We start from the raw sequence: 26089 nt of genomic DNA on the forward strand, positions 1-26089 counted from the left end.
ACAAACACAACCTCTCCCCCCCTTCCTATTTCTGTCACCACTTCTGTGTCCTTAAAATGCTGTATGTATGTCGCCGTTTCATCCCTCGTCTGCTCACAGCTATGTCCTTTCAGCGTTGGGTGCTAAAAATCTGTTTAATTTCTCTTTTCTCTCTCCCCCTGCAGGATCTCTCCAGAGGCCGATTAGAAAGCAGAGCTACATGAAAACACGACTGGGGACAGTTCGGAAGGAGAGGTTTGTGATCAGAGGAGGCTAACAGCTGTAGCAAGAGGCTTCCTGTCACTCTTGTAGTGGGTTAACCCGGAAACTTGTGCGATTGGTCCTCGGCGTTGGCTCTGGTTTGCCTCGGAGTTTGATCATGTTGGCTGGCGATTTAAATGAGATGCTTCAGATCCCAGAGCTGCAGATCCCGAATCTGTCGGACAGTACCTCTGCCACAAGCAGCAGCAACACTCCCAGCCAGCGTCGGCGGCGCTTTAAAATGAGGCGTTCGAAGACTCCGAGAAACCGAGAGTGTGCCGACACCACAGAATACACCGGGAATCTGGAATATCTACAACTGCCATCTATTGAGATTACTCCATCCAGCGATGAGGACAGCGCTGTTTCCAACTCTTCAACTCCCAGCACATCCCCCAGGCGCCAAGGCCTCAGGCTAAATAATTGGGGTACCACATCGGATAAGGATGGTAGTGAAATAGAAGTTACTGTGAACAGCAAGAGTAGGTAAGTACTTTATTAGTAACTAACCATACTTTGTATTATGCACACTGATCCATGGTAACATACACTCACCGGCCACATTATTAGGTCCGCCTTGCTAATGCCGGGTTGAACCCCCTTTTGCCTTCAGAACTGCCATCATTCTTCGTGGCATAGATTCAACAAGGTGTTGGAAAGATTACGCAAAGATTTTGGTCCATATTGACATGAGTTACTGTTGCCTTTCTATCATCTCAAACCAGTCTGCCCATTCTCCTCTGACATCAACAAGGCATTTTCCTCTACACAACTGGATATTTTCTCTCTTTTGGACCATTCTCTGTACACCCTAGAAATGGTTGTGCATGAAAATCCCAGTAGATCATCAGTTTTTTAAATACTCAGACCAGCCCGCCTGGCACTAACAACCATGCCACTTTCAAAGTCACTTAAACCCCCTTTCTTCCCCATTCTGATGCTCAGTTTGAATTTCAGCCAATCCTCTTTACCATGTTTAGATGCCTAAATGCATTGAGTTGCTGCCACGTGATTGGCTGATTAGCAATTTGTGTCACCAAGCAATGGAACAGGCGTACCTAATAAAGTGGCCGGTGAGTGTATATCTGTGTGCTGTTCCCTTATAATGGATTTTTGATATTAGTGTGCAGGTAGCCGCCGGGGTATATATACAAAAGGTACCTTTAATATACAGGTTATACAAGGGAGTTCTATTCATAGTTTTCTCCTGCCTTGTTATAAGTTCTGTCTCGCTGTGCCTCCTTGGCCTTTCTACGGCTTCCCTGGAGGAGATCGCCAGGAAACAACTCTCCTGCTGTGGATGCTAATTTAGGGATTTTTGTTTCCTTGGCAACTAGGCACTTTGATAACCACTGCAGTCCCAAGGAAGCACTGAAAGTTTTACGCACTGCTTAGGGGCAATCCACATGGTGCGGTCTCCAAGGCAGTGGACTCTTATTGGCCATCTTATATGCATATCAATATTTTTTATACTTCAGAATATGGGCCTCATGTATAATCGCAGAAAGACCATGGTTTTGTGGTGACCACATTTTGTTTTAGTTTTGATTTTACTGGTCACTAAAATGTACCAAAATCCGTACGTCTGTCTGGATGGCTTGTTTTAGTTTTGATTTTATAGGTCACCAAAATGTACCAAAATCAGTACGCCTGTCTGGATGGCTTGCATTCATCTGTATAAAGTCTTATGAGAGCAGTCTAGGAATCCAAGGTCTTATTCATTCAAGACAAGAAAACCTAAAACAGCCATAACTTTTCATGGTCTCTTCCTTCTTCAGGGCTTGAATGGTATAGGCAGGGACGGACTGACAACTCATGGGGCCCAAGGGCAATAGGGGATCATGGGGCCCCTGTGTCCTTGCTCAAACTCAAAAAAGCCTATGAAAAAGGTACCAGGGGCATCTCATGGGGCCCCCTACTGACCCCGGGCCCTCGGGCAGTGCCCGAGTTTCCAAATGGTCAGTCCGCCCCTGGGTATAGGTAGTTTGGAGGACTTGCTTGCTAACTAGGATTAAAGCAGTACTAAACCCAAAAACAAACATTTATTATACTGCAACTTACCAATTATTACATGTGATGACTGCATTAGTTTCCTTTTTAGGCTTTTTTTCTTCTATTTTCATCTGGTGATCCAGCCAGCAAGTCTGATGTGTTTTAAAAGCACAAGCTCTCTAGCAGAATGTATCAGTTCAGACAATCCATTTACCACTGGCAGGGGTGATTTAAAACAATCAGCTTTTATTTATTCATGTAAACTCTTTATCCCAAAAGGAAAAAAAATGTTGCTGTAACTGCTTATAAAGTGTGAGCTGAAGTTTGGTCTCAATTAGTTATTATATTCAAATCTGCTAGTACATTTAACATTACCTTCCCCCAGACTGACAATGCTGCTGTCTGCTGTGCTTCCTGTGCTCCTTCATCTAGAGTGGCGTCACTGGCCAGATCACCAAGTGAAAACAGAGAGGGAAAAAAGCCAAAGAAAAGAAAACTAATGCAGCCAGCAAATCTAAGAATTGCTAAGCTGCAAAATATTACATCTTTGGTTTAGGGTTTAATGCCACTTGAAATATTTGCTGTATGAAAAGATATCCAGGATTGGTAAGTCCATAAAGCCATGCTATACTGGAGCCCTCCGTGCTACCTATAAGAGGTGGGGAATAAGAGGATCCTTGAACCCCTGAAATGCATTTTCTTGTTTAGAAATAATGTCAGTATTAAAAGACTTTGGACTTGAATATCCTACACTAGACGGTTTGCTTTGCGCTCTCATTACACTTTATACCCACAGATCTTCAACTCTGGGTCTGTCCCCAAGGGGTACCTTGGTTTTGGTTGAGGGCAGCCCCGTCAGAGGCCTGGGCCATGTTCTCATTTGATTGACCCGGTGAAAGTTGAATGCAGCAACTTGTTTTTACTTCTTCTGGATGACTTGGTGGCCTCTCACACCACATGGTTGTGGATCTTGGAAAGTAACAAGTGTGGCTAGTTTTTTACACAGTGAAACCTGTTTTAGTTTTCAGACGTTCAGAGTTATATTTTATAGCCAGACACCTCAAAGGAGAATTAAACCCAAAAGCAACCATTTGTTATATTGCAGCTTACCAATTCTTAGATGTGACAGCTACATTCGTTTTCTTATTTTAGGCTTTCCTTCCTTTATTTTCACCTGGTGATCAGGCCAGGAAGTCTGCTGTCCTGCAGATGTAGCAGTTAGAGGGTTGAGGCAAGCCATTTACCACTGACGGGGTGCTTACAATGATCAACTTTTATTTATGTAAAGCGATTATTCCACAAAGAGCAAAACTGTTGCTGTAACTGCTTAAAAAGTGTTAGCTGGAGATTGGCTTCAATTTGTTAGTTTGGCCATAGATGAACTGAATTTGACCAATTCGTTAAGGACCAGCTAAATTTTGATTCATCTATGGCTGTTCCCACTAGGGAGAAGTTTTCTAAAAATTCTTGCTCAGCGTATTCTGTCAGCAGAGCAGTCCCTCATGTCAGAATAAAATTGTGCAGCAGGGAGGATTACCCTATCCACCTTAATTGTGTGGCTGGGGGAATCCATTAATTTTTTTTTCTTTTGAGGGAAAAAAAAGGAACAATCTTTGACCAGCTTAAATCTGCTAGTATCTATTTTATTTATTACTTATAGCGTGCCATATATATATATATATAAGGGCTTGAAATTTCCACGCGCCTGCAAGTGGAAATTATGGTGGTGGCGAGTGTCCCCCCCCCCCCCCCCAGGGCCGTCTTGCTGAGCAGGCGGAGCTCAGGCCGGATCTGTCATTGGCACTGGGAGCCGTCAGACTGCTCAATAGCTGAGCGCAGTGAAAGCAAAGCAAGGAGTGTGTGCTGTGCTCTCTGCCTCCCCCTAGAGTGCAGTACCAGGCTCTGTGAGTGAACAACGAAGTACTGCAACTTTTTATGGGGGGGTGTATGTGTACATGTGTGTGTCTGCATGTACGATTGTACATGTGTTTGTGTGCATGCACATGTGTTTGTGTGTGTATGTATGTACATGTGTCTGTGCGTCTGTGCGTGTGTATTTCTGTGTATGTACATTTATCTGTGTGTATGCATGTCTGTACGTGCCTGTGTGTGTATACATGTGTCTGTGTGTGTGTGTGTGTGTGTGTGTGTGTGTGTGTGTGTGTGTGTGTACAGGTGTCTCTGTTTGTGTGTGTTTGTTGGTGGCGAGTAACTCTAAGGCCTGGCTAATAGCTCAGGACTTTAAATTTTAAGCCCTGTGTGTGTGTGTATATATATATATATATATATATATATACTGTATATATATTACATTATCATCTGTCCCTGCCATTAAGGAGTGTACAATTTAAGGTCGCTAACTCACAATCATACATACTAGTGCCAGTTTAGCCAGGAGACAACCTACCAGTATGGCTTTGGAGTGTGGGAGGAAAGACTGAAGGAAACCCACACAGGCACAGGGAGAACATGCAAACTCCAGGCAGGTGGTGCTGTGATTGGGATTCAAACCAATGATCCTAGTACTGCCAGGCAGAAGTGCTAACCATTTAGCCACTGTGCTGATATCTAATACTCTTCTCCCAGACTTTACAATGCTGCTGTCCAAAGGTGTCTGTTTCTCCTTCATCCGGAGTGGGGGCCCTCTAATACAGGAGGTGTATTACTTTCCGATCACCAGGTGAAAACAGAAAGAAAAAGATTAAAACAAGAAAACTAATCCAGCCACCACATCTAATGAATGGTAAACTGCAATACATTACATTTTTTGCTTTGGGTTTAATACCGCTTTAAGTGGCCTGTGAAATATAGGGTATTCATATTATGGGATGCTATTAGTACAGATGATAACTGACATAATAGTCTGAATGCTGCTAATGGCAGTTCAGTCACATCATGCCAGTGTAATATGATCTGACCCTAAGCAGTGTTTACACACATTCTGACCATGCCGCCTGTCATCTGCTCTCTGCAGCCTTCCTTCTCCACAATACGTATAAATGTCAGTGTTGGTAATGTTGCTTTGTTGGTGTGATGAAGAAACACGCTACTGAGATTTGAGCTGCAGTATAATCCTTTTGTAGCTTCTTTTCATTATATTAGGTTTATGTTAGACTGCCACTAATGTAAAGATGGAAAAATAAGGCAAGGATTTTCAGTGTTAATAAACTAAAAACAAGAAGCTCTTCCACCCAGTCTTACTATTAGGAACACCTTGATAAAGTGATACTTTACTGAAAGAGTAGTTGATACTTGGAATAGACTTCCAGCAGAGGTTGTGAGTCCGTCAACGCTTAGTGGATCCAAACGTGCTTAGGACAAACATAGATCTATATTCAGATATAAAAAAACATATATAATAAAAAAAAATGGGGCAGACTCAATAGACCACTTAGTCTTCTTTTCAGTCACTCTTCTCTGTTTCTATAATATGGGGGGAGGGAAACCCAGACTGGGTGTGTTATATGTCCATATCCTGACAAATCATGTACAACCGTTAAATATGTAGTCATGGACTTTGTGTGAAAATAAAGAAGAGAAACTGAGTACAGGCTGGATTGAAGTGAAAGGAGTTTGCGTCTAAGATACTTTTCAAGAGCCCCCTCTTTGGAATTTGTGTGCCTTGACTACCTTGACTTATGCTGTCTTTATGGTGACTTACTTACATTGGGTCTGGATGGTTTCCCATTGGGAAGTTGGTTCCTCTCTTTTAATATTATGTATACAAGACCATTGGCTGTTTACTGAGTGTGCCTGAATTTCCCACCTGAGAGGCAGTGGCTTCATCTTGGTCTACTCATTTGCACATCTATGGGCAACATGCGCGTACCATGAATTCCAATATATTGATGTCCTCCCTGGGGGTGGATTGACCATTCGAGCACTCGGGCACTGCCCGAGGGCCCGGGGTCAGTAGGGGGCCCCATGAAATGCCCCTGGTACCTTTTTTATAGGCTTTTTTGAGTGTGGGCAAGGACACAGGGGCCCCATGATCCACTATTGCCCGGGGGCCCCATGAGTTGTCAGTCCGCCCCTGGTCCTCCGAGAACCCTGCTGCTTGGGGATCACTGGGGGGGGTCTGTTGTTGCTGATGGGGGATCTGTTGTTGCTAGAAGGGATCTACTGTTGAGGAAATGGTCTATTGTTGCTGGCTTATAAAGAGTCTATTGATGTTGGCTGCTGGGAGATCTGTTGTTGCTGCTGGGTGGTCTTTTGTTGTCAGGGTCCATTGTTGCTGGTGGAACATATTGTTGCGGGGGGCTGGGAATCTATTATTGTTGAGGGGGAGCTCTATTGCTGCTGGCTGTGGGAGATCTTTTTTTAATGCTTTTCTTATTACCAAATCCCATACAAATTACTTAGCACCAGGGGCGGACTGACCATTTGGAAACTCGGGCACTGCCCGCGGGCCCGGGGTCAGTAGGGGTCCCATGAGATGCCCCTGGTACCTTTTTTTTATAGGCATTTTTGAGTGTGGGCAAGGACACAGGGTCCCCATGATCCCCTATTGGCCGGGGGCCCCATGAGTTGTCAGTCCACCCCTGGTCCTCCGAGAACCCTGCCCCCCTGCATGCCTGGGGGAGAACTTTGGGCGCGCTCTGTAACCTCTGTGTCCTTCGAACACAGCTGATTACAGATCGCGATAAAGGACCAATCACAGCTGCCATTTACCATTTGATCAGCTGTGTCCAGTCACAGCTGATCACATTGTAAACGGACTTGCTGGTTATCGGCAGTCTTTTCCTCCTCATAGCGTACGGAAAGGGGAGCCGGTAACTGGCATTTCTGACAAGAAACCTTTACACTGATAATTGGGGCACTGATCATCAGTGTCCTAATTATGAGTGCAGTCTTACTAGTGCCAATCAGTGTCCATCAGTGCAGCTTGTCAGTGCCTATTAGTGCAGTCTCATTAGTGCATCCTCATCGGTGCTCATCAGTGCAGCTTGTCAGTGCAGCCTCATCAGCACAGTTCATTGAAGAAGAAAAATTACTTATTTGCAAAATTTCATAACAGAAACTAATCAAAATGTTTTGTTTTTTTTTTCAAAATATTTGGCCGTTTTTGTTTAGCAAACACACAAAAAAATCCCAGTGGTGATTAATTATCAAAATTATGATTAATTATCAAAAGAAATGTCTCAAAAAAATTACACAAATTTCATTTGGGTACAGTGTGAGTAGTTGTCATTCGAATTGTGACAGGACTAAAAGCTGAAAATTGACCTGGGCAGGAAGGGGTGAAAGTGCCCGGTATTTAAGTGGTTAAAGTATAAGCTACCCCAACATTTCATATTCCTAACATGTGTCTGTTGTACATGTACTTGTGTTAAAAAGTCTCCTGTTGTCTTTGTATTGTTTCCTTTGTGTAAAAGCCCTGGTGTTCCTGCCAGTCCCTCTGCTTTTCTGTTTCAGACTGACCACACTAGGCATGAGAGCACACCCATCCCAGCGTGGTCCATTTCCTGGCTGTGCTTGGAGAATGGCCTGCCTGTCCTACAATGGCCATGACTTGTGCTGACATGCCCCCCTGCACAACCATTCTCTGAGAAGATCAGTGTACTGCTGTTTCTCCACCCCCAGACCTCTAAACGACTTAGAGCTGAGAACAAAAAAAAAGTATTTAGAATTTTTATATATATATATATATATATATATATATATATATATATATATATACACACACACACACGTTTTGCCTTTAATTTCTGTTTTAATCTGAATGGGTTGCTTTACAACGGGAGTCAGCAACCAGTGGATCGCGGCCAGGTGACTGGTAGATCGCGGTCTGGGCTTGCTGACCCACCATCCCAGAGCATCAAACAGCATGCAGTGCAGAGGGACTACTTGTAAAGTTGGAGCTGTAGTAGGGAGCAGGAGCCGCATAAGACGATGCCTCCTCTGTAGTGCCGGCTCCTGTCCCATGCGTAGTGATTCCAACTGCACTCCACCTCTTATCCCGGCTAGCAGTCTCCAGAGTGGTGCCAGCAGCAGGAAAGAGATCTTCAGGTCAGTGTGAAGCAATGCACTGGGCATAATAGTATAAAGCTGCTTTCACACTGATGCGCAGAGATTTTCCCCACACTGCGGGTGCAGTGCAGTGTGCCTACAGCTTTCCTGTGGATTTGCTGTGCTTAGCCATAGACTTCTATTATATCCTGCGGATTTGGTGCCCTTTCTGAAAGGACACCAAAACTCCTGAATGCAAGAGTTTTGGTGCGCTTTCAGAAAGTGCACCACATCTGCAGGATATAATAGAAGTCTATGGCAAAGCGCAGCAAACCCAGAAAAGTCACAGATGCACTGTGTTGTACCCGCAGTGCAGATAAACCACAACACATCAGTGTGAAAGCAGCCTTATAGGGGGCTCAGACTCCGCAAAAGGAGGTAGGAATTGGGGGGCGGTAAAATAACAAATCAACCGTAGGGTTTTACCACTCCCAAACTTACATGTGAATGAGCCCTAAGGGTGCTGCTGTCGAATGCAACTAAGGGCTCTTTCACAAGTGCAGCAGGCACTGCTGCTCCTCCGAAAAGCTATCTGAGTGTGTTTGGGAAGGAGTGAGGAGGGGAAATGTTGCTTACACATCAACTGATTTAAACCCATGATTGCCGTGCAATGCGCTCGATTGCGACATGGTAGTACGCAGGGGCGGACTGACCATTTGGAAACTCGGGCACTGCCCAAGGGCCCGGGGTCAGTAGGGGGCCCCATGAGATGCCCCTGGTACCTTTTTCATAGGCTTTTTTGAGTTTGGGCAAGGACACGGGCCCCATGATCCCCTATTGCCCGGGGGCCCCATGAGTTGTCTGTTCGTCCCTGGTAGAGGGTTAAATCAGGTGTGAGGAGGCGACACTGTGTCTGGTGATCTTTGTCTTCTCCCATGTTGTTCAGGTAGATCTCCACCACTATAAGGTTGCCTGCCCCTGCTTTACAAGCTAAGGGTTCTCACATATATTTTAATGGCCCCTCCAGAGTCTTTTTATACAAATAAAACTCATCCTTTTTGGACAGCCGTTGGTTCTATTGGTTGTGGTTATTATGGTTTTTTAGTTCCAACTTACACTGCCTTCCCTTTTGATGTCGCTGTCTTTTCTGTTTCCTTTTTGTCCCCTTGTTCTCTTCCTCCCTCTGTCTTACATCTTTCATCTTCCTCTCACTGTTCTTATGAGAAGTTTTTGTTAGATGGGAGCTGCTATTGTCTGATTTTGATGTGGCACAGCACAGTGGAGAACTGTACGTGATACTTTTTATTTATTTGTGCAGAGTTCATTTTTTTCAGGACAAGCTTTTTTTGGGATATTTATAGCCTTCTTGCTTTCCAATGTGTACTGTAATCGGACCAGAGGAAGGTAGTGGATTTTCCAAAACTTTGGCTCACAAAATTAAGTTGGTGAAAATAAGGGTCAGACGTTTGAAGGGGTTTTTTGTTCCACTGAGAATAGCTTCCCTTCCTATACATGTCTATGACAATGCAAACGTGGTGTGAAGGAGCTCAAATGCAGGTCCACTGCGCCTGTAACTCTGAATGATAACAGACGTTTCTCAAACTGATGTCAAAAGTAGGCTGCATTTGTCAATCTAAGCCTGCGGACACTAAAAAAGTGCTACGCCCAGACTGACCATTTGGAAACTCGGGCCCGGGGTCAGTAGGGGGCCCCATTAGATGCCCCTGGTACCTTTTTCATAGGCTTTTTTGAGTTTGGGCAAGGACACAGGGGCCCCATGATCCCCTATTGCCCGGGAGCCCCATGAGTTGTCAATCCGCCCCTGGTTACGCCCAGGACTTTCTTTTTACAAGTGCACTACTATGACCGCAGTTTCCATATGCATTCAGTGGCACATAAATCACTGGACAGCATGAATGTTAAAGCCGTATTAAACCCAAAAGCAAAATATTTTATTTTGCACCTTAACGTCTCTAAGATGTGATGGCTGCATTTCTTTTCTTTTTTAGGCTTTCTTTCCTTTTGTATCTGGTGATCTGGCCAGTAAGTCTGTTTATTTTTCAACAGAACAAGCTGTCCTGCAAATGTATCAGTTAAGAGCGTTAACCATTAACCACTGACAGGAGTGCTTACAATGATCAGCTTTTATTTATGTAAATCCTTTATCACAAAAGAAAACGTTTGCTGTAACTGATTGTGAAGTATTAGCTGGAGTTTGACTTAAATTTTTTAGTATACCTAAATCTGATAGTCCATCTAATACTCCCCTCCCCCCAGACTGTCAATGCTGCTGTCCAAAATATGCCTCCTGTGCACCTTCATCCAGAGTGGGGGGCACTCTAATACAGGAAGTGTGTTACTGGCCAGACCACTACGTGACAACTGAGGGGAAAAAAGCCTTAAAATAGAAGACTAATGCAGCTGCAACATCTAAGGATTGATAAGCTGCAATATATAAAAATTTTGGTTTTGGGTTTAATAGCGCTTTCAGCTTCCCTTTCTGGGGGATCTAAAAATCTTCCACCTGATGCTTCTTGCATTGCTAAATAACATTGGGACAGATTCACTTCAGACCCAAAGAAAATCAATCACCAGAAAAGAATAACTACCGGTATTTTGTAATAAGTATGTTTGGTTTTCCAATTATCCTAGTAGGTCTTTCTTACAAACTTGCATTCTGTATTCAGTGTACCTGTTGCTGTCCCTTACTCATTACTACAGTCAGGCTTATCTCACTAGGCAGCTGAAAACTATATACTATAGGTTACAATTGTCCAGTGTGCTGAATCTCCCACAAGCAAAAAAAAAAAAGATTGTGATAAAATTGCCTTTTTTCCCCTAATGGCATTACTAATGGGACAATGCACTATTTTCAGTTGTTTTTGTTCGCTTTACACATTAGGCCAAATAAATTATTGGTTGTGCATGGTGAGGAATTGTGACAGGGACATTCTGTGCGAAATTGTCACCAAAGAAGTTGTAATTTGTGACAAATCTATCATGCAGCAGTGACCATAGTTTGAGTAATCCTGCACCGCCTACTACATGGTGTACTACCACACTTACTCTACACAGCCAAAATCTATGCAATCTTTACAATTTTAGCAACCGGTTTTGCTCTTTGTTTGTATCAATGGTACAAATACTGCAAAGTAATCACAAATACATAGCTGTAGCATGACAAAACATACAGAGCCAAAAACGTGAAAGCCAAGTGCAATAAACACAGGATAAGTACCTCCAAAATGACTTAGAACATATTTAGGGAGGATAACTAGATAAAAGAAGGCAGCAAAAACATAGCATAAGAATGCATCACGGGGGGAATACACAAGGACCCCTTGGCTTCCAGATCTTGTCATATTTATCTAGACAATTCCTGTTAATACAAGTTAATTTGTGCATGGGTAGCACAGTATTAATTGCAGTTTTCCATGATGTTAATGTGGGAGGAGACAGGGAGGTCCACTTACAGAGAATTCCCTTCTTTGCATAATACAATAGATAGGATATCAACAGTTTGGTGTACCTGGGTCTCTGTTCATTGTCCTGTATCACTAGGAGAGCCCATTCACATGAGCATGGTAGAGACAACTGTAGACGAGTGTTGATTAGGTTAATCATCTCAGTCCAAAACTGTACTATCCTGGGACAGGACCAAAACAAGAAAGTACCCATAGACATGTGACACCTACTACAGTCTGGGTATCTCTGTGAAAAGATTCTCTGCAACCTCTGAGGCGTATAATACACCCTATGCAGGAACTTGGTTTGAATCAATTTGTCCCTCGGGGAAATCACCAACTTGGAACAATGCTCAAAGCTCTCCTTCCAGGACTCCCTATCCAAGGTTAGGATATCAGTACTCCAATATTCTCAGAGTTTATCTATTTTAGGGGAACTTACCCTGAGTAAAGCAGAACAGAGTGCAGAAAGTGGCTTAGAGAGAGACTCCTGCAAATGGAGATCTTCAAGTGTGTCAGTATCCAATACAGGTGGTTCAGGAAGCTAGGATCTAGCTGCATGTCTCAGCTGGCAGTAGAGAAAGTACATCTAACGGGGCAAATGGAACCTATCAAAAAGCTCTCGGAAGGACAAGAGTACTCCAAAGGGCATAATATCTCTAAGCATTTTGATACCATGACGGGCCCAGACTGACGGATCTGGGATGAGCCTATAGTGTGGCTAGGAGGGATTGTCCCAAAGAGGATTATAAGGAGACCATTGATTGGGTTGAACAAAGCTTAATCTAGCCATATTCTACACTCTAAGCGTGGATTTAGTGGGAAGAGTGAGGGAGAAATAAACCCGAGGAACCCTGTACACTAAATTGGCCAGCTCCATGAGTGAACCCAGCAGGGCAGCTTCCAAACAGACTGTGGCATTCTCCCTTGATCTCAAAAACCACCATCTGACTGTAACTAGGACAGCCGCCCAGTAGTATGCCTGAAAAATCCACCGTAAGGTGAAGAGTGTATTTCGCCAGGCGGGAGGTGGATCCGCCCCAAAGAAAGACCACCACACAACAGTCAATATCCCTAAACAGTCAAGCCCCTAATCAAATAGGACAATTTTTAAAAATATTATTAAACTTGGGGAGAAAAATAATTTCAAGTATATTAATATGATCCAGTAAAATGAATGGTATGCTGGCCCAAGAGGAGCATTTAACCTGTAATTAAGCTAAGAGAGGGCTGATGTTGGGAGGTTTCAAGCTCCCCAGGTCTCCTGTCACCCTGATTCCCAGATACTGTATTTAAATTCTTCAACCCACTGAAGGGGGGTAGGGGCTGCAGATTCTTTTGCCGGAGGAAAAGAACGAACTTGGACCAGTTGATCCAAATGCCCGAGAAGTGCCCAGACTCATTAAATACTGCCAGGGCAGCCCGCAAGGAGGAGTATGCATCATGTATCTATAACAGGGTGTTGTCTACGTAGAGAGAAATTTTCTCCTCTAAGAGTCCAACCCTCCAGCCCTCAACACGTCGGGAGACCCGCACTAAAATTGCCAGACTCCAAGGCCAGAGCAAAGAGGCTCGGGGACAAGGGGCACCCTTGACGCGTGCCTCGGCCCAGGGGAAAAAAAAGCAGACATCTTATCATTGGTTCAGACCCGAGCACAGGGGGCACAATACAACATACCCTACCATTGTAAAAACTTAGGCCCAAACCTACGGAATACTTCCCATAAAAGGGCCATTCGACCAAGTCGAATATCTTCTCGGCATCTGAGGCTACCACTCTAGTACCGGCATTATCATGGTGTGCAGACAAGTTAAGAAATAATCGGCGAATATTCATATCAGTGCCTGATCAACATGTACTAGGTCAGACACCTTAGAAAGCCGAAGGGCCAGAATTTTGGCTAATAACTTAGCAACAGCATTAGTGAGAGAAATAAGCCTATAAGAGGCACAATGTTCAGGGTCTGTACCTGGTTTTGGGACACAATAGGAGCCTCAGACATGGAGTCAGGAAGGGAAGCCAGAGAGGTGAACTGGGCCAACAAATCAGTGAGCCTAGGCGCCAAAAGTTCCTGATAACAGGGGTAGAAATCTATAGGAATCCCATCCGGACCCTTACCAGATTGCATGTGCCCTAGGGCCTCCTGAACCTCCTCAAGTGTGAGCCATTTAGTCTCCCCTGAGCCATTCAGGTAAAAAACCTTAAGGCTTCAGAACCACTTTACAGTAAACCCAAATCCTCAATGCATGCTATATTATATTATGTTCACACTTGCATTTGTTTTCTGTAGACTGCAAAAATCCTGGTTGATTCTGCTGTTCACTGTCCCTTCCCCCTTGCCTGTGTCCCCGCTGCAGTCTAAGATTATACAGACCAGCTGTTGACATCAACTGAGCATGCTCCAGTTTCAGTTCCCTTTTAAGCTATTCTTTTGCTTCTTTTTCTCATCTGTGCAGCCCACGTGACTATAGAGCTGTTCACAGGTTTACGTCAGGTTCAGGACAGGATTAGCTCAGGATCTTATCTTGTTCACACATATGCGGTTTAGAAATGGTTCCCATAGAAGTCAATAGCCTGTAATCCACACCTGAACCGGACCGCACTGCTCAGAAATCACCCATGACTCTTTAAAACCGCACATAATACGAACTGCCAGTGCACTGGACATGTGTGAACAGGCACCACAGGAAGCAATGTTTTTTCAAATGTCATGCAGATTGGATGCGGTTCAAACCGCATCCAATCCGCATACAGTATACAGTGGGGCAAAAAAGTATTTAGTCAGCCACCAATTGTGCAAGTTCTCCCACTTAAAAAGATGAGAGAGGCCTGTAATTGGTAGACCTCAACTATGAGAGACAAAATGAGAAAAAAAAAATCCAGACAATCACATTGGCTGATTTGGAAAGAATTTATTTGCAAATTATGGTGGAAAATAAGTATTTGGTGAATATCAAAAGTTCATCTCAATACTTTGTTATATATCCTTTGTTGGCAATGACAGAGGTCAAACGTTTCCTGTAAGTCTTCACAAGGTTGGCACACACTGTTGCTGGTATGTTGGCCCATTCCTCCATGCAGATCTCCTCTAGAGCAGTGATGTTTTGGGGCTGTCGCTGGGCAACACGGACTTTCAACTCCCTCCAAAGGTTTTCTATGGGGTTGAGATCTGGAGACTGGCTAGGCCACTCCAGGACCTTGAAATGCTTCTTACGAAGCCACTCCTTCGTTGCCCGGGCGGTATGTTTGGGATCATTGTCATGTTGGAAGACCCAGCCATGTTTCATCTTCAATTCCCTTGCTGATGGAAGGAGGTTTGCACTCAAAATCTCACGATACATGGCCCCATTCATTCTGTCCTGTACATGGATCAGTCGTCCTGGTCCTTTTGCGGAGAAACAGCCCCAAAGCATGATGTTGCCACCCCCATGCTTCACAGTATGTATGGTGTTCTTTGGATGCAACTCAGCATTCTCTCTCCTCCAAACACGACGAGTTGTGTTTCTACCAAACAGTTCTATTTTGTTTTCATCTGACCATATGACATTCTCCCAATCCTCTTCTGGATCATCCAAATGCTCTCTAGCAAACTTCAGATGGGCCCGGACATGTACTGGCTTAAGCAGGGGGACACGTCTGGCACAGCAGGATCTGAGTCCCTGGTGGTGTAGTGTGTTACTGATGGTAGCCTTTGTTACGTTGGTCCCAGCTCTCTGAAGGTCATTCACTAGGTCCCCCCGTGTGGTCCTGGGATTTTTGCTCACCGTTCTTGGGATCATTTTGACCCCACGGGGTGAGATCTTGCGTGGAGCCCCAGATCGAGGGAGATTATCAGTGGTCTTGTATGTCTTCCATTTTCTAATTATTGCTCCCACAGTTGATTTGTTCACACCAAGCTGCTTGCCTATTGCAGATTCAGTCTTCCAAGCCTGGTGCAGGTCTACAATTTTGTTTCTGGTGTCCTTCGACAACTCTTTGGTCTTCACCATAGTGGAGTTTGGAGTGTGACTGTTTGAGGTTGTGGACAGGTGTCTTTTATACTGATAACAAATTCAAACAGGTGCCATTGATACAGGTAATGAGTGCAGGACAGAGGAGCCTCTTAAAGAAGAAGGTACAGGTCTGTGAGAGCCAGAAATCTTGCTTGTTTGTAGGTGACCAAATACTTATTTTCCACCATAATTTGCAAATAAATTATTTCCAAATCAGCCAATGTGATTGTCTGGATTTTTTTTCTCATTGTGTCTCTCATAGTTGAGGTCTACCTATGATGCCAATTACAGGCCTCTCTCATCTTTTTAAGTGGGAGAACTTGCACAATTGGTGGCTGACTAAATACTTTTTTGCCCCACTGTATGTGAACAGACACTTACAGTGTGAGCAAAGTGAAAGCTATTGTCAGGCAACTTAAAGTGATACAAAAGTCTTGTTTTTTTTAAACATAATAAACATGTCATACTTGCTCTGTGCAGTGGTTTTGCACAGAGTAGCCCAGATCCTCCTCTTCTCTGGTACCATGCTGGTGCTCCTGGCCCCTCCCTCCTGTTGGGTGCCCCACAACAAGCAGCTTGCTATGGGGACACCTGAGCAGGCGTGCTCCTGAGCTGCTCCTCTGCGTGTCCATTCACACCCAGAGCTGCGGCTTGTCCCCGGCCTACCCCCTCCCTTTCCAAATTGGCTCACTGGTTGTGATTGACAGCAGCAGGAGCCAGTGGTTCCAGCTTCTGCCTCAGCCAATCAGGAGTGAGAGTCCCTGGAAAACCAAGGCTCTCGTGGATATTGCTGGATCAGGATGGGGCTCAGGTAAGTGACCTTTGAACAGAAATGGTATTCAGGTATTTTTTTTTTATACTAAATTAAATACAGTGGTGTGATCTTTATACATGAATAGAAGGGATGATGGCAATTAAACAATGAATGTTTAGTATCGCTTTACTTTTGCACTGCCTATAGTTTATTGGGCCCCTTGTTTGCACTTTTCTCCTGACATTAAGCCCTGGTTCACATTGGATGCAACTTGGCATGCGATTTGCATGTCCTGTGACTTGCAAATTGCATTCCAAGTCGCACCCTATTGTCCGCAATTGGAGCGGTCATATCTGTGCGGTTCCGACTTGGTCGGAGCCACACCGATTTCAAAAGTAGTACATGCACTACTTTTGGTGCAATTTGCATAGACATCTGTATCAGATGTCTTGCAAATCGCACCTGAACTCGGCGGGTCCCCCAACTTTTGAAATCGTGCAACTTCACTGTCAGTCGCATGATTTCAAAGTCGGGCTTGATGTGAACGGAGGGTAATACATGTTCCTCATACAGTATATGAGGGTGTATTTGCCCTCCATTCATTGGTGTTTATCTACCCTTTCCCCCACAGTCAGAGGTGAACAACACGCAAGTCTCCAATGACCTTTACAGAGGACGGATATATTTAATGGTGCCAATTGAACTTCTACGAAGTAGGTGAAGCATTTTCCGTACAGAAGGAAGGTTACATCCGTTGACTTGCAACAGTTACAAACTGAGTTGTTGCCTTGTTCATATTGCAATTTTCAAAGGACTTGTGGTAATCTAATTTGTCATGTAAAACAAAACACTGTTTATGCAGAGAGGACATGGACTGAGCCCACTCTCCTCAATGGGCAGCCGGGAGTAAACACAGGATCCCCTTCTGTTTTTTTTTTTTTTTTTGTTGTTTTTTTTTAGCGGACCAGATCGGGTTGGAGGTAGGTGAGTGTAAATGGACACAAGTCCATTCACACCCGCTGGTTCTTAAGACCATCTGACCAGTTCTGCCTGAAAAACGTACAGGCAGACCTGATCAGATCACACGTGTGAAAGAGGCCTAAGAACACCAAAAAAATTTGCTTATAGAAATATGGGGAAACAGGAGACCTTATGGCGTTATTTACTCAAACTGGAGAGTGCAAAATCTGGTGCAGCTCTGCATAGAAACCAATCAGCTTCCAGGTTTTATTATCAAAGCTTAATTAAACAAGCTGAAGTTAGAAGCTGATTGGCTACCATGCACAGCTGCACCAGATTCTAAGTGCTCCAGTTTTAGTAAATCTCCCCCAAAGTGTTCACCTTTTCAGAAAAAAATGTAACCCTAGGTTCACATCTGTGCGGGTGGTGCCGCTGCAGATCCGCACGAAAAATCGTGCAGCCGCAACACCCGCACAGAGAAATGCGGACCCGTGGGCAGGTGCCATTAGTTCTAATGGTACGCCGCTGTCACTGGAAAACGCAACCGTACTGTGAACCGAGGTTCCTGTGCGGGCTGCGTTGTCCAAAGAACTTCTTCCCTGCGTGTCACAGGCACGGTAGTCCATTCAAATGAATGGGCTCTCTTGCAAAACGCGGCCCGCACGGACGCATATATGTGAACCGGGGGTAAACTAACATTTTATACCTTCCATAGATACTTACCTCCGGGGATGCTGAGCTGCCAGTGCCCCTGCAGCTGGTCCAGTGGCCCAGGGATTTGAAATTCCAGCTCTTCTCATAATCAGGGATGGACCAGAGCAATGCTTGCCGATCAAAAATGCTCTGGTCCATCCCAGGAGCTGCATAGAGAAGAGCGGGGATTTCAAATCCCTGGAACGTTGGACTGGCTGCGGGGGTGACAACAGCTCAGCATCTCTTGTTATAAAGCCAAACTTTTAACTTAGTTTGCTTTAGGCTAGATTTACACTAGAACTTGGTGCACGAAACCCACAATCCTGCGCATTTCCCGCACTCAAACTTCACTGACGTTGCGATCTGCAGTAGGTGTCAATGTTAAGTTGGCAGCACCCCAAACGCATCTCGCAAAGGCAAAGTGTTTGTCTACATCAGATCACATGGTATACCTGTACCATGCAATCCAGTTGCAGTGAATTTCCGAAAGTAGTGCATGCACTGCTTTGAGCCCATTTACTCAAAATCAGATCAGACCACGCTGAATCGCATGTGTTTTGAACAAACACATGCAATACGTTCCTGTGCGATTCCTGTATGAACCGAGCCTTACTGCTTGATGCTTTTTATTCTCATAAAGACACAACGGGGGTTATTTTCTAAAACTGCAGAGTGCACGATCTGGTGCAGCTCTGCGTAGAAACCAATCACCTTCCAGGTTTTATTGTCAAAGCCTAATTGAATAAGCTGAAGTTAGAAGCTGATTGGCTACCATGCACAGCTGCACCAGAATCTGAGTGCTCCAGTTTTAGTAAATCCCCCCCATCATGACTATCCAGCAATAAAAGTCAAAATAAAAATAAGATAAGAGGCATATTCATATACAATTACAAAAACATTTGTGTCATATTTTCAAAGGTATGTCAAATTTAAATTCGTATATGGTTTTTAAAAGTTAAAAAAAAAGAGAGGTGAGATGGATTAGTAAGGTCTGCTCATGATGCTATGGTGCTGTTTGTGTTTGTCTTGAGACCATTGCTTGCTGGGAGCGGTATGTATTTTCTATGAGCACATGGGCTCGGGGTCTTTTCCTGGAGAGGATTGCACTAAGTCAGGCTGGAGGCAGGCTTGACACTGTGTGTTTGGCTACCCCTCTGCTGCTTGATAGTCAGCGTGGGTCTAAGAAAAGGGAACACTGGCTAGTGTTCTGCTAGTGTCCAATTGTTGCTACTGCAAGGGACTTTTCTCAACTCTAAGCTGCTTGTTGCTACAGTCTAAAGCAGTGGTTCTCAATCTGTTGGTCGCGACCCCTTTGGGGGTCGAACGACCCTTTCACAGGGGTCGCCTAAGACCATCAGAAAACACATATTTCCGATGTGTAAAGAGCAGCTACTGTGTAGAAAGCAGCTGCTGTGTTGAAAGCAGCTACTCTGTTAAAAGCAACTACTGTGTTGAAAGCAGCTACTGTGTTGAAAGCAGCAGTATTGGAGGTAAAACGACACTCATGAATTATAATTACTGGGTAAATAATTTTATGCTTGGGGGTCACCACAACATGAGGAACTGTATTAAAGGGTCGCGGCATTAGGAAGGTTGAGAACCACTGTTCTAAAGGGAAGTCTGCTATCTGCTTTCAGCAAGGACTTCAACCGTGCCTAACTAAGAGACCAGTTGGATGTCCTCGGATGTGAAAAGTTCTAATCTTGAAGTATCCTACTAAAGTCCCCTATCCACAGTTCTACAATAAAACTCCAAAAAACAACATCCCGTAGACTGGACATTGAAGACAAGGAGTGAAAGTGTTTGTGTGCACCTGGTTATAGAAAATACCTTGTGCCTGACTGCGGGGCAAAGCAAGGGGAGACGATAGCTCTACGATAGTATTAGTAATTTACAAATCCGATATTATAAATTACGATTGGAAAGGTTCTACATGTGCTTTGAACCAGATACAATCAATCTGACAGTTTTTACTGAAAAATGGTGCAAAGTCATTTGTAGGTTATGTGCCAAGTGACAGACGTATAGAACATTAACCCATCCAGGTGACAGCCATGTACAGATCTGGGGATATGAGAATGTTACAAAATGCAGCGTGTGTACATAGGGATATACACATTTCACCAAGCTTTTTACATTTGCCACTTTGTCTTGAAGGGATATTTAGATTTAAGTGGCAGGTTCTGCTCCTTTCCAGCTGTCCCATCTGTGATGTAATCTTACAAGCAGAATAAAATGTTCCAGGGCTTATGGAAGAGTTCAGGGCGGTCCTGCCGCATGTGGGTCCTTGGCATCTTCCCTCTGGAGATATTTTTGCCTCCAGTAAAATCTGTTTAAGACTTCTGATGAAGTGATAACTAGAGTGTACAGGAAGTGGACAGGACAGCCTTGTGCCAGGTAAACGCATTCTTATACTTCCCAGTCCAAACAAATCCTTATTAACCGCTTGCTGACCTCCCTATAGCAGAAATACTGATACAGGGCGGCAGCGGTGCGCAAAATCGTATATGTGATTTACCTTTTCGGGGTAGGGGGTGAACAGCAGCTGTCAATCACTGGGCCCTGGCCGGTAATTACTTGCTGGCGATTTCCGAGGATCTCCGACGGGGAGGAGGACTGTTTTGTTTACTAACAGTCGTCCTCCCTGTCAGCTCGGGCACACTGCTGTGGATGGCTGTGCACAGCCATCCAAAGCAGTGTGATTACAGTGAATCACACACATCCCGCCCCCTAGTAAAACACTCCCAGCACACAGTTAACCCTTTGATTGCCCCTCATGTTAACACTTTCCTGCCCAGTGCCATTAGTACAGTGTCAGTTCTTTTTTTGTTTTTAGCACTGATCACTGTATTGGTGTCACTGGGGATGTCAGTGACACCAAGTCAGTTCCCCCCCAGTGTCAGAATGCCTGCCACAGTCCCGCTATAAGTCACTGATCAACGCCATTACTAGTAAAAATTGAAAAAAAAATCCCGGTATCGATACCACCATTTGTAAACGCTATAACTTTCACGCAAACCAATTAATTTACACGTATTGGGATTTTTTTCAGCAAAGACATTGCAGAATACATTTATGACAAAATTCTATTTTTTACATTTTTTCACTGAACATGTTTAATAGCAAAAAATATTGTTTTTTTCTCAAAATTGTCGGTCTTTTTTTTTATAGCACAAAAAATAAAAAATGCACAGGCGATCAAATACCACCGGAAGAAAGCTCAATTCGTAGGAAAAAAAGGACATACGTTTCGGGTGCAGAGTTGCATGACCGCACAATTGTCAAAGTAACGCAGCGCCTCAACGAAACAAATGGCCTGGTCAGGAAGGGGGGTAAATCCTCAGGAGGGCAAATGGTTAAAAATCACTGTTAGCTAGTACGGAATAGACATGCCTTGCAGGTGTATAACTAGACACTATCCTGCTCCAGTGACTTGGGCCTAATGTATATTAGCCCAACTCCAGGCAAATTAAAAATAAGAAATTTAAAGGATACACCCTCTGGGGATCCTCTCCCCACACCCGCTGTCACAGTTCAAAACAAAGCAGTCGTGTGAATGAATGCACAACTACTACCGTCGTCTACCACGCCTGACAGCTTGTAGATATGAATGAATTTTGAGGGCGCTTCTGAGTGTTCTGGTAGTTCATTCACAGGCCTGCATCTTTGAACAGATATCCCGTATGAAGGTATGGGATGAAAGCTGCCGGGCTTGTCTGCAGAAGCCTGAGATTTCATACCTGATTCACCGATCGCAGGTGCAATGCTTTACAGGCTCCTGCAGAAAAAAATAAATTATTTTTTTTTCCTTCAAAAGTATGTGCATTTATTATTTTTCAAAAAGTGAACTTATCCTACAAAATATACAAAATCCTGCAGCCAGAATCCTCACTAGGTCGGGTACAAGTGACCATAGTACCCCGATTCTGGAGTCCTTGTACTGGCTACCTGTCAGGTTTCACATAGACTTTAAGATCCTCTTGCTCACCTCGAAGACTCTTCATGGCTTTATACCCCATTATCTGTCTGAACTTTTGTTTACTTGCTTCCCCGCCTCCTCAAATTCTGGTCTTCTGTGTATCCCCCCTACTCACCTACACTCGAGGGGGGACAGAGCCTGATCCTGCTATGCTCCAAAACCCTGGAATTCACTTCCAAAGCAACATCAGAGTCATCTTCTCTAAACGCACTCAAATCAAATCTAAAAACTTTTTTCTTTAGACAAGCTTTCACTTAAACTGTCCTTTTTTTTTTCTTCTTTGTTTTATACCGTGTGTTACTATGTGTTTTCTTTGTAAAGCACCTTGAGAAGCTACCTTTAACCACTTCCCGACCGGCCGTTGCATATAAACGGCAGGACGGTGGCAGTGCAGGGTCGGGTGGCCGTTTATAAACTGTCTCCCCGCACCCTGCTTGTGCGCGCTCCCTGGGAGCGTGCAGCACCGCGATCCGGTGCCCGCTGTGTCCTCCGGACACAGTGAAACACCGATCATCGGACGGGACCTCTGTACGAGGTCCCGATCATGTGATCACTGATTGGCCAATCAGTGATCACATGCAAAGTAGTAAGCAAGATGTCACTTGTGACATCATTGCTTACTAAGTGTGAAATCTGTGAATGATCACAGAGGTCACATGGTACAAGCCTATTCAAAACAGGCCAATCACAGCTCACTCAGTACTTCTCAATGGCTGCAAGAATGCAGCCAGACAGAAGGAGAAATGATTGCTTTTACATCCTATATGGGTGTAAAAGCAATGTGTAAAAAAAAAAAAAAATCTTCATCACCCCCCACAAGTAGTACAGTGTCACCATGGTGACACTGTACTGCTAGGGTGACAGTATGTAAAAAATATAATAAAAATAATAATATAAAAAAATAAAAATGTAAAAAAAAAAGTTTAAAAATTATAATTTTTGGTTATAAACTAATTTGGATTTTTTTTTTACTAAAAAGATAACGGAATAAATTTTGGCAAAGATTTATGATGAAATATTATTTATTTGCAAAATTTTATAAAAAAACACTTTTTTTCAAAATTTTTGGACTTTTTCATTTACATAGCAAAAAAAATAAAAATCCCAGCGGTGAATAAATACCACCAAAATAAAGCTTTATCTGTGTCAAAAAAATGGTAAAAAATTAATTTGGGTACAGTGTTGCATGACTGCGCAATTGTCATTCAAAGTGTGAAAATTGCCCTGGTCAGGAAGGGGGTAAAAGTGTCCGGTCTGGAAGTGGTTAAAGGCTCTATATAAAATAAAGTTTATTATTATTATTATCCTCCTTTAAAACAGAAAAACAACCAAATAAAAAGAACTCTGGCTGCAGTACTCACCTCTTTTTCTGCACAGCATGCTAGTACATAATGACAGACTTGGACACAGCCTTCCAGCGCAGTGCTGTCATGGCTCCTGGGCGCATCCATTTTCACCCGGTCTTCCTTCTGTGTTTGTGGACTCCGGCTGTATGAATGGCCAGGACCGCGATGACGTCACCCGTTCGTGCACGCGGGAGCCTCAGAATGGACCTCTGAAGGTACGGCACGACTGTGCCTTCAGAAAGCACGTGTCGGTGACGTCCGCTGCATGCTGTGTAAATACCTTCTAAACAGTGCAAATTTAGGAGATATTCCTAGTACCTACAGGTAAGCCGTATTATAGGCTTTCCTGTCAGTACAGTACAAACTAAAAAATGGACTTTACTTCCACTTTAAAGCAGAATTAAACCCTCCTATCCTTTACAGCAAAAGAAGCTCCCGTCTTAGTCCCTGTTTGATGTGTAGTTGCCATGGTGCACATGTGATCAGTTATGAGACCAGCCATTTGAAGCCTTGACAGTTTAGTTGAAAGTACAAGCAACTGTGATAGTTATCATTCATGGCATGCCCTGACTGTAACTGTTTGGGAAACTGTTAAATTGATGGGTTTACTTCTGCTTTAGGGCGGTTTCACACTGCAGCGCTGTGGTTTGGCTGCAGTGTGGGTGCAGGTTACCCACAGCTTGACATAGACTTCAAGCAGATCATGTTTTTTTGGTGCGTTTTTTGAAACGGCACCAAAAGTTCTGCAAGCTCTATCTTTGGTTTTCATTCAGAAATGCCCCAAAAACACCCAATCTAATAGAAGTCTATGGGAAAACGTAGGTAACATGCACAAAAAAATGTGTGTAAACTGTGCTGCAGTCTAGCCACCCTTAGTCTGGGTTCACACTGATGCGGTGCAGAATTTGCAGCATTTTCTGTGCGAATTCTGCACCGCATCAGAATCGCACCCCGTCCAGATGAACCGCTGCAGGTGTGTATGTTAACACCCCAAGATCGGTGCGCAAAACGCCGTGCGATGTGCAGAATCGGATTGCATGGGCGTGAATACCCAAATGCGATCTGATTCTAGTGGGTAATTAGTGGGTCCTGCACGTTTTTGGTGCGGATGTGTTGTGATTTGAGCCATACAAAATGTATGGCTCTAATTGCACCGCACACAATTCGCATGTAATTTGCACAGGAATGCAGTGCCGTTCCTGTGCAAATCACATGTGATATACCGCACCACACAAGTGTGAACCCTTAAGGGTTTTTCACTTTCTCCATAGCAAAGTAATAGGAAACTGAATATGTATCATAATTCAAAGTAAATATATAGAACATTATATATAGCAAAATGTATTGTATGCAAACACTCTGTATGGTATACTTCTGTTTTCTTGTCCCACTGTTTAAAGGCTATCAAATGCTATGTCAACACAACTTATTTGTATTAACCAGTTCTGCACCACCCTATAGCAGAAATACTGCTACAGGGCGACACAGGTGCACAAAATCACATATATATACATGATTTTTCAGTTCCGGGTAGGGGGCACAGGCACGCCGCGCATGCTGCCTACCTGCGCTGCCATGGCTGTCAATCACCGGGTCCCGGCCAGTGATAACTTGCCGGCATCCGGTGAACGCCGAGTATCTCTGATGGGTAAGTAAACAATACAGATCCCTCCCTTGTCAGCTCCTGCGCACTGCTTTGTATGGCACTGCAGAGCCATACAAAGCAGTGTGCTTACAGTGAAGCACACACACAGCCAGCCTAGTGAAACAGCACACAGTTAACCCTTTGATCACCCCACATCTTAACTCCTTCCTGCCCAGTGCCATTAGTACAGTGTCAATGCTTTTTATTAGCATTGATCACTGTATTAGTGTCACTGGAGATGTCAGTGACCCCAAGTCAGTTCCCACCAGTGTCAGAATGCCCGCCGCAGTTCCGTTATAAATCACCGATCACCGCCATTATTAGTAAAAAATTTGTAGACACTATAACTTTCATGTAAATCAATTAATTTACAGTTGTGACCAAAATTATTCAACCCCCAATGCTGTAAAGGGGTTTAGGGACTATAGTGTACATTTGGAATTGTATTCAGAATCAAATCCTACAAGGACGTTGTAACTACCCAAATGCAACTAAAATGACATCAATTGTTTATGTAATACAGTAGTAAATGGTTCTTATGTGGTTTCTTCATTGCCACAATTATTCAACCCCTTAAAGACTACCACTCTGAAGAACAGAGGTTCATACAGGTGCTTTCCATCAGGTATTGAAAACACCTGTGGATGTCACCGAGCAGCAATCAAGCATAATAAGCACCAATTAGGCAGCTTTAAAATGACTGTGATACTCAGCTCCTTCTAGACATTTACTGGTGTGGTTACAAACATGGTGAAGGCAAGAGAATGGTCCAGGAAGACAAGAGAAGAGGTGATTTCTCTTCACAGGAAGGGCAATGGCTATAAGAAGATTGCAAAGATGTTAAACATACCAAGAGACACCTTAGGAAGCATCATTCGCAAATTCAAGGCAAAGGGCACTGTTGAAACGCTACCTGGTCGTGGCAGAAAGAAGATGCTGACTTCGACTGCTGTGCGCTACCTGAAGCGTAGAGTGGAGAGAAGTCCCCGTGTGACTGCTGAGGAACTGAGAAAAGATTTGTCAGATGTGGGTACAGAAGTTTCAGCCCAGACAATAAGACGCACACTGCGTAAT

General features: G+C 43.9%; 1 protein-coding gene across 2 annotated transcripts in view; it reads left to right on the top strand.

The window, feature by feature from the left end:
- The first annotated feature begins 220 nt into the window (after positions 1-220).
- GRAMD1B (GRAM domain containing 1B) overlaps positions 221-26089 on the top strand; it is a 348949-nt gene continuing 323080 nt past the window's right edge. For both annotated transcript variants that reach the window (XM_089681630.1, XM_089681631.1), the window contains exon 1: positions 221-726. In XM_089681630.1, coding sequence (XP_089537756.1) covers positions 359-726 — 368 coding nt within the window. In that variant the 5' untranslated portion in view covers positions 221-358. The remainder of the gene's footprint in view (positions 727-26089) is intronic.

This window comes from Staurois parvus, unplaced genomic scaffold, assembly GCF_062004578.1.
Source record: "Staurois parvus isolate SC_StPar_1 unplaced genomic scaffold, SC_StPar_1.0 ptg000274l, whole genome shotgun sequence".
Classification (NCBI taxonomy): domain Eukaryota; kingdom Metazoa; phylum Chordata; class Amphibia; order Anura; family Ranidae; genus Staurois; species Staurois parvus.